We start from the raw sequence: 9,305 nt of genomic DNA, 5'->3' as shown, positions 1-9,305 counted from the left end.
GTGAAGGGGGTAGGGGCTGTTCAATCAGGTGGGCGTAGCCATTCAAACAGCCAAGCAGCTTAAACATTATCGGCTGCATGACACATGATACATACATATATATACATATATATTATATAGACATCTCTTTCCCCCATCTCTCTCTCCCGCTCTCTCTGGTAGCGCCCATTGCATTTTATCGCTGTGCGACGCGCTGATTAAATATCAACGTAATTTATTATTCAAATTAAGTTTATCGTGGGACAAAGGCGCGCGCAAATGCATTCAGCTTGGCGCTTGGGCATCATTTTGCCTTGTTTGTTTTATTGATGGGCGTGGCAGGTTGAGAGGCGAAAGCCAGGACAGACAATAAATTTGATAGCCACGCGCACTTCTACTATGCACGTGTGTGTGTGACTGTGTGTGTGTGTGACATATTACCCCAACTAAAACATAAGCAAATTAGCTCACACATACACTTACATACCGACACACACACACACACACTTACACAGCCACACACACTCGACAAATTGCATGCTATCAAAAATGCATTTCGCATTGCGATTTGAAACCTGTTTTCGGTCCAAAAATATTGCATTCGAAATATCTTTTGAAATATTTTCCCAAATATTTGATGGCAAATGATTTGCATATACATATATATATATATATTTACATATATATTTGTCGTCTCGCACATTTGCCATAGCACAAATCGTTCAAATTTACAGCTGAAAATTTACAAATTATTTATGCCCAAAAATAGTTGAAATTCATTTTGAGCTTTACTTTGCATATTCCGCTAAGGTTAAAGTTGTTTACATACATTTCATATATACAATATTATTTGTAAATTTCAGAAATTTCTTTGATAGGTCTTTCGATAGCTCTTTAAGTTATCGATTAATTGAAGTTAATGAAATATTTAATGGGATGTGCTATTTGCATTTATAACTGAAACCGAGCTGCAGAACTCACTTAAACCAAGATTTATTCTAATCGTATATATCCCTTAGGAGTATATTCAAAGTACTTAAATTAATAGGATAATTCTTATATGTGGGCTTAACCAGTTTTACTTTATAAGCGCATCCTAAAGAAATCGTCTTATCGTCTTAGATGATTTGATCTCTTTACCAAAGGAATAACATTTCCATAGCTTGGAGCTATGTTTGTGAGATGATGCATAGCTTATCGGAGCTTATGAATATCTATGTTTTTGACCAGCTCTCAAAGAGATTCATTTTCATTCACTTCAATTAAATTGCTTCAACTTACATTACTTAACCCCATTCCAAACTGAATTCAACTACCAGTTCGACTCATATAAACTCAATCAATTTAATGCTTTGTTTACTTCAATAAATAATAATAAAATATATTTTTATTATGATTTAGCTAGCTTCATAAGCCGCATAAATTATTTTATATATAATACCATAATCCCGAGCTTTTTGGCTCGGCTTATTCATTGAGCAAATAACTTTGTTTAATATTTAATTATAAATTCATAAACTTTTCAGCTACATGTCAGGCCGTGGCCCGCCCAAAACACATGGCCACGCCCACGCACCATTGTGCGCTCGTTTTGTGGCGAACAAAAGAGTTTAGTTTTACGTGTGCTTCCATTTCAGGTGAGCTTTGATGTGTGTGCTGGTATGTTGATGGGCGTGTGTGGGTGTATGTATGTGTGTGTGTGTGTGTGTGTGCGTGTGTGTGTGTGGCGTGGGTGGGCAACAACCGTTTGATGGACATTTCACTAGCTGTGCCTGATTTGTCGTCAACGCCCTCTCAATAATTTTGTCAATAATTTTTGTCACGATTTGTTGCATGGGCACACACACACATACACATAAACACACACACAAAAGGCAAAAAGTTACGCCCATTGTATTTATGCTCGTTGATGGAGTGAAAGCGAGAGCATATGGGCTTTCGCCAGCTGTTCCCCCTATACGAATGTAGTTAATCCAGTTAATCTGTAGTTAATCTAGGGCAAGTTGGAAGCCAAGTCTTTAGAGATATTGTAGGCCATAGTTGATTTCTCTCTTTATAAATTACCATCAAGATCGTAAGCGAGCATTGGGCAATCGTTGCTGCCCAACTTCAAAATGTTTGCATGTTTTATTCTGCTCGTTCCTTTTTAGCTTTGCTGCCACAAATCGAGTCATCAATGTGGCTGTCGCTGCGAGGACATAAGTTGGCTCTTTTTATTCTACATAATTTTCCCAATTTCCCCCACTTTTTTTTTGATATTTTTTTTTTGCTGTCGCTGTCCCCGCCTTTGGGCACATTAAACTCATTGTGTTTATGGCATAAATTTGCATGTTTTCCACGTAAATTTTTCAATTTGTATAGGCGAACGCGCATTGTCGAAACGTGCACCACAAAAAGGAAGAAAAAGGAGACCTTTATAGCTAGCTCTGCTCGGGCCACAGTTGTGTGTATTAATGATCTAGGCTTAGGTTTAGGGTTTTGGCCAAAATACGGTTAAGAGATCTATTGTTATGCATATAAAATATACCATAGTTTGAAGACTTCTATTTCATTTCCATTAATTTGAAAAAAAAAAAAAACTATGTTTTTTTTTGCTTTGCTTTGAAACTTTATTTTGGCTCTGCATAATATATATTTTAAGTCTGTCTTTCAGCATGCGCCATCATTGATGGCGATCTCTTCGTCCCATGTAAAAGCCTAGCCGTCTCGTTCCCACACTGCCTTAGGACGTTAAGCAAGGACTATATTTGTCTCTGTCTCTCTTGGAGTAGTTGCAATTAGAAAGCAAGCACATTCGATTGCATATAAGATCTCAGCCTGTCACTAATACAAAAGCAAGAGTAGAAGCATTTTGCATTCCCCTGCATTTCTATCGCTTTCATATATTAAGTCTTATATGAGTTTGTTTATTTGGTTTCCTTGACTATTCCTCTTTCTATAATAGCCACATAAACCTCTCCATTCATAATTATTTTATAGATTTAGCCAAATACGTTGAGTATTTTCTCATTTATTATGTATTCGTGGCCAGCAAGGCCTCTGTTTATGTCGTCTATGCCGTTTTATTTATATTTATCGCTTGGACTCGAAATCTCAACACCAATACACACACGCGCACGAAATTTGCAGTTCTTTTTATTTGGTTAACAATGTGCCACGGCTAAGCTTTAGTTTTATTGCCATATGAGTAGGTTGGTGTACGTGTATGTGTATGTGTATGTGTATATGTATGTGTAGTTGTGTGTGCTGTGTGTGTATATAAGTGTCAAAGACATGTGTTTAGCATGCCTCATTTGAGCGCAAATACACCTGCAGCCATCAATTATGCAAAGAGCAGCTATGAAGCTACGGCCAGAGCTGGGCAGGCAGGACTCGGTCTATGGACTGTGGCTTTTGGTTCCACTGGCATCCTGGCACCTGGCAAACAGCAGGAGGCGCCGTCAACGCCATCGTTAATGCCGGCTACGCCCAGCACCGCCTCGCCGGCCTCTCTTCAGTTATGCGACTCATTCAGTTAGCCATGGGGAGCTGGCCAAATTAATTTATTGGCCTTCTCACATACAACGTCAAATAAGTGCAGCTTGCATAATCACGGCAACACACGCACACACATGACCATGCAGAGCTTATAAAATATTTATTCAAACTGCAAGTTGGCTGGCAACACTTGCAATTGAGCTGCAGCCATAGACTTGCCCAAGCCCCAGCTGTCCGAATATTTGTGCTGCATTCACTTTGTTTACTCACTCTAGCAAATATATCATAATAAGCAATGGCAAAGAGAACTGGCTGGCATAGGTCACCAAAGGGGCGAGAAGGGTACAGCTACATTCATCATTGCTGAGCTACCTTTAGTTGTAAGTCAGGCAAATTAATATTAATATTGATATCAATATTGTGCATTAGAAATTTCTAGTCAACTATATTACACTCACGCACAATACAAACATCTCGGAAATACAGGCATTGACATACACTATAGTAAATTAAAATAAAATGCACAAATACAAAGCCCTCGTTGATTTGCATTTGCATTTGCACACAAAGCTCGCCTTAAGCTTGCGTTTTGCATATGTGTGCAAGCGGTGTAGCACGACAGAGCGCGCCAAGCAGTGCTTAGGTGTGAGGGAAACAGCGTGCTAATTGTAATAGCCAATCAAATGGAGGCGATTGCGGAGGCAATTTAACTTATTGTTGGAGCGAAAAAGAAGGTGATCAAAAACTAAAAATAAAATGGGGTCAATTACCAATAATGGCTTTGAGCCAATCAAATTCCGACATTATTGGTGAACAAGGGAAAGGGATCGTAAGTCAAATATGTAAAGAGCTGTTGATCGCAATCAAAGTCCCATTTTCAATTGTAAAATCGTTAAACCAAATTTTTTGTGAATTCTGGCATGAAATTGGATTTTAAAAGATTTTCAAAGCTAAATTTGTATGCTGAATTTTTAGCCAGTCTATTCGACATGCCCCACGATATAATTATAGATAAATCCAGCTCTCCTAATGGCCCATTTAATAACTGCTTATTAATTACAATCACGAACTCACTGCACGCCCAATTGCCTAATTGCTGGTTATAATAATAATTTTTTCCTTGGCTTTCGTGGAAAACCTGGTGAACTGTTAGCAAGGACAACGCCCAGCTCATCAATTATGGGCGCAACGATTGGACAGGCTATAAAAGCAAAGGATTGAACTTTACGACTCCACAAAGTCGACAGTTGGCCGCCTTGCGAAGATGTGGCCTCGCTTTCTGACCCGTTCGTTTCCAATGAATCGTCATTACTTTCTGGTTCCGAAATTTGTATTGACCTTGATTGGCATCTATCCGGAGCAGGAGAGGAGCTGGCCGGTGCGCGCCTGGAGTTTCTTCAACTTCTTCATACTCGCCTATGGCTGCTACGCGGAGGCGGCCTACGGCATCCTCCAGATACCAAATAACATTGTACTAGCCATGGATGCCCTCTGTCCAGTTGCATCGAGCATTTTGTCGCTGCTCAAAATGAGTGCCATTTGGTACTATCGCGATGAGCTCAAGTTTCTCATACAGCGGGTGCGAACACTAACCGAGCAGCAGCAATCGGACCGAAAATTGGAGTACAAGCGCAGGTGCTATACACTGGCTACGCGGCTGACATTCTTTCTCCTTTGCTGCGGCTTCTGCACCAGCACCTCGTACTCGGTTCGCCATCTGGTGGATAATATGCTGAGGCGTGCGCATGGCCTGGATTGGATCTATGAGACGCCGTTCAAAATGATGTGAGTGCACTTCAATTATCCTTAAAGGTTCCATTGAAAATATTTTATTTACCTACTCTCACTTATTCCTGCTCTTCTCATGTCGCCTAAGCTTTCCTGAGCCGTTGCTACGTCTGCCGCTCTACCCGCTCATCTATGCGCTGGTCCATTGGCATGGCTACATAACCGTCGCATGTTTCGTGGGCGCCGATGGCTTCTTTCTCGGCTTCTGTCTATATCTCAGTGTGCTGCTTAATTCGTTGCGTGATGATGTTGTCGATTTGCTGGCCGTAAAGAGCATCCAAACGGAGTCTACGGCTTGGAAGGATGAGCGCATTGTGCGCAAATTGGAGCGCCTAGTCGACCGTCATAATGAGATTGCCGTACTGACGGAACGCCTGTCCGGAGTTATGGTTGAGATAACGCTGGGCCACTTTGTAACCTCCAGCTTGATTATAGGCAGTAGTGTGGTTGACATGTTGCTGGTGAGTTGAGAGTGCAGAGAGTCGAGAGTATATTCATATGTATCATATCATATCTCTTTCTTTCTCTCTCTGGATCAGTTCTCTGGCGCTGGTATTATTGTCTATTTAGTGTACACCTGCGCTGTGGTAATGGAAGTTTTTCTATACTGCTTGGGCGGTACTTTTATTACGGAGGCGGTACGTTTTCCCGATTATTATCTATGGTGTGTAGTATATATTATAATATACTATATTGTGATGTTTAAAAGATATAAATTTATTATATATTTTTCTTATTTAAAAAAAATTTATTTTTGTATTTTATATATATTCTAACTTATTTTTAATATATAAAATACAAATATTTTTGCTTACTTACTAGTGCTTAGATCTGGCTAGAAGCACCTTTGCCAGCCAATGGTATTGTCACAGCGTTCGTGTGCAAAAGATGACGTTGCTAATGCTGGCGAGATCTCAACGTGTGCTGATTGTGAAGGTGCCGTTCTTTTCGCCTTCGCTAGAGACACTGACTTCGGTAGGCTGAGAATTGAGTATTTTGTACATTGATGGGATTCTCAACTCTATATATTCTTGTCTTGAACAGATTTTACGCTTTACCGGATCGCTTATTGCGCTGGCCACGTCGGTTATTTAGATAAAGCTATTTAAGATCAATTTTTTTTCATAGATAATAATATTTTAAGATAAATAAAATAAAGTTGTTACACAAAAGAAAAAGCAAGTAAAAGCTTAGCAGTCGGGAGTTATCGGACAGCAAGATTAATATTGCACAAAACCAATAGAGGAAAGAGAGCGGGAGGGAGAAAGAGAGTGAGATACAGAAAGAGAGAGTGAGAGAGAGAGGGAGAGAGAAGACAGCTATTGCTGAACGCAGTCCCTTGCAAGTAAAACTTTGACTTGGGTTTTCGTCGAATTTAATATTTTTTAATTTTAATTAAAAACTTCAAACCCCTTAAAACATAGTGAGTATACCCATTGTCTCTCCTACTTTCATCCTTTCTTGTAATTTCATATTTTGTTTGTGTTTGTGATATCTTTTCATTGAACCTTTTTCTGGTTTGTTTTTATTTTGCTCATCTGTTCGCTGTTCATTTCTGACATTTCGTTAATTGCACTTGCACAATCTTCTCTGTTTATCTGTGTTGTGCTTTCTGCTCTTCATTTGCTGCTGCTTCACATTTTCCTTTGTTTATTTTCGCGCTGTTTTCATTGACCTTCCTGTTTGCAGTTGCCTTTGTAGTTGTTATTGTTGTTGTTGTTGCTGTTGTTGTTGTTGGCTAAAAGTCTGTGCTCTCAGTGCTTAACAGCTCTGGCAAATTGGTTTCTTTTACCCGGAACTCATCATCAGCATGCCGTCTGGCACGTTGCAACCAGCAAAAAATCCATCTGTGCCTTCGTTTCCTTTGCTCGAACTTGCCCCACTTGCCCCACTCGACCCATGCCCGATGCCCCACTTGCCCCACTTGCCCCCTTTCACTTTTATACGCATCGAACTGTGCATTTGTGCTGCATACTTTTCAGCTGCATCTGCAACTGCTGCTGCATCTGCATCTGCATCAACTTCCGCCTGCAGAAGTTCATTTTCATGCACACTCGCCCACTCACACACACATACACCCTCACTCGCACTCACACGCACACCTTAATGACATCCGTTTGAAAGCGGCGCTTGCTGTCCCTCTTCATATCCGAGTGTGCGTCTGTGTGTGTGTGTGCACTTGTTATGCTCTGTACACAAGCCGTTTAAGGGGTATATGGGCACTGACTGTCAAGCTGACCTAACTGTCTGTCTAGACAAATTTTGAAGCCTTCTGACTCTGTGAGTTTGTAGCACGCTCCTTCATCTTCAGAGGCTCTACAATAGTCCCCTAGTCAATGGACGATAGTTGCTAATTTATAGCTCAAATTCGATATCCAGTAACTCTAAACTTATCAGCGATATTCATCAACTTATGGCTGATCGCTTATAGGAAAACCTTGTAGTACCTAGCTGGTACATTATCCATAGCTGATAGCACATAGTTGACTATAATCTATTATAGCGGTAGTAGCTTGATCTAGATATCCCATGGCCGATAGCATATACATGTAAGACAATAGTCGATTGAGGGTATCCGATAACTCATACTGATATTCATTTAGCTAAAATTATAATTCTCATAGCCGTAGTGGAAAGTCCATGTATCGCCATAATCCGATAACCGATAGGCCAATGCCGAATGTAAATTTCCTATAGCTTATATTTCTTATAGTTTATCGACCTAAGCTGAAGCCATATCTAGTAGTCTATATCCCATAATTGGCAAGTCAAAACCCATTGACTATATATCATAATCAATAAGCCCTGCCGATAGCTGATATCTAAGAACCGATAGTCGATAGCCAATTACCATTAGTCCATAAACCAAGCCACAGTTAATATTCAAAATCACTAGACGATTATTGCCAGTTGATCAATAAACATCGTTTAGATAATAGCCAATAGAGACAGAACTCTAATGCCACGATATCTTGTCTTAGGCCTAGCATGTGTACTCATATGATATTCCCATATTTCAATTCATTCCTTTGAATATTCCAAGTTAGTATTAAGCGCCTGAGAGTTCATATATCTTCTTTCCTCAACCACTCCGGAGACCTGGAGCTACTTGACTGATCAAATCAACTCGAGTGCGAAAATTCCTAGAAATCTGAAATGTATTTAGGCCTCAAGAGTATTGCTCGGTCGTTGATAGCCTAACTTTTGTTATTATTCTCGTTCACCTTCTACGAAAGTCGAGCTCCTCTTAACTGAGCTCTGTTTTCTCTGCTCCCTCGTTTCGCTTCTTTATTTTTTTTCGGGCATTGTTCATGCACAAATTCTTTTGCTTAATGTTGTAGTCCTTGAAAGCCTTTAGCCCACACGCATCATGAGAGCGCGCGCCTATCTGCCACGCAATCTCTGGTGCTCTCTGCCCTACCACCACCACCCGGAGCGGAGCCCGCCCAGTCCCTCTGCCTTCTAGTCCGGCCTTTGCTGTCTTTATCATTTGTCTGTCTTTGTTTCGTTTGCCATTTGTTTGTTTATTTTCGCTGGCGCCTCCTTTTGTCAAAAGTGTTTTTGCTTGTAATGTGTTCGACATTGGACCGCAAGCAGCTCTTGTCACGCCCCCCAGCACCCGCCTGCTCAACATAATTCCTCTTGGCCCACTTGCTGCTGCTGTTGCCACTGTTGCAGCCCTTTAGTGTTCGGTTTCTGTTTCTGTTTCTGTTCATTTTCATTCCTTATGTTGCTTGTTATTTTTATTTTTATATATACCCTGTAACTATTGCGGCGAAGGGCATGATCAAGTTGAGTTTGAGTTAAGGCAGAACAGAATTTTTTTCATAAATTTTAGATATTAATCGACATGGATTAGGCTTTATATATAGACGTATCCTAGATCTTTAAGTTGCTTAGTAGAATATTCGAATTTCGAAACTAATAATTTATAAAATAAATATAAATAAATTCTCAGCCCATAAAAAAATGATCCCATAAAAAATGATTTTTTGAGATTACAAAAAAATGTTTATATTTTTTATTAATAACTTTGGACTTACAAATAATACAAATAATTT

The 9,305-nt window shown here is 39.9% G+C and overlaps 1 protein-coding gene across 1 annotated transcript; it reads left to right on the top strand.

Moving 5' to 3' along the window:
- Positions 1 to 4,610: 4,610 nt before the first annotated feature.
- Positions 4,611 to 6,339, top strand: Or24a (Odorant receptor 24a). The gene is made up of 5 exons (XM_030386363.2): positions 4,611 to 5,241; positions 5,333 to 5,705; positions 5,784 to 5,882; positions 6,067 to 6,219; positions 6,289 to 6,339. The coding sequence occupies exons 1-5, from the start codon at positions 4,721 to 4,723 to the stop codon at positions 6,337 to 6,339; spliced, it is 1,197 nt and encodes a 398-aa protein (XP_030242223.1). The 5' UTR covers positions 4,611 to 4,720.
- The last annotated feature ends 2,966 nt before the right edge of the window (positions 6,340 to 9,305 follow it).

The sequence above is a fragment of the Drosophila navojoa genome, chromosome 3 (assembly GCF_054131105.1).
Source record: "Drosophila navojoa isolate 15081-1374.11 chromosome 3, UAZ_NAV_1.0, whole genome shotgun sequence".
Classification (NCBI taxonomy): Eukaryota; Metazoa; Arthropoda; class Insecta; order Diptera; family Drosophilidae; genus Drosophila; species Drosophila navojoa.
This window is presented reverse-complemented; position numbering and strand designations above follow the sequence as displayed.

Bases quoted from the DNA above. Each gene is read 5' to 3' on its own strand.
- Or24a (XM_030386363.2), top strand. From the start codon at position 4,721: ATGTGGCCTCGCTTTCTGACCCGTTCGTTTCCAATGAATCGTCATTAC. The intron at 5,883-6,066 runs GTACGTTTTCCC...CTTACTTACTAG, and splicing joins GTACTTTTATTACGGAGGCG to TGCTTAGATCTGGCTAGAAG. The intron at 6,220-6,288 runs GTAGGCTGAGAA...TGTCTTGAACAG, and splicing joins CGCTAGAGACACTGACTTCG to ATTTTACGCTTTACCGGATC.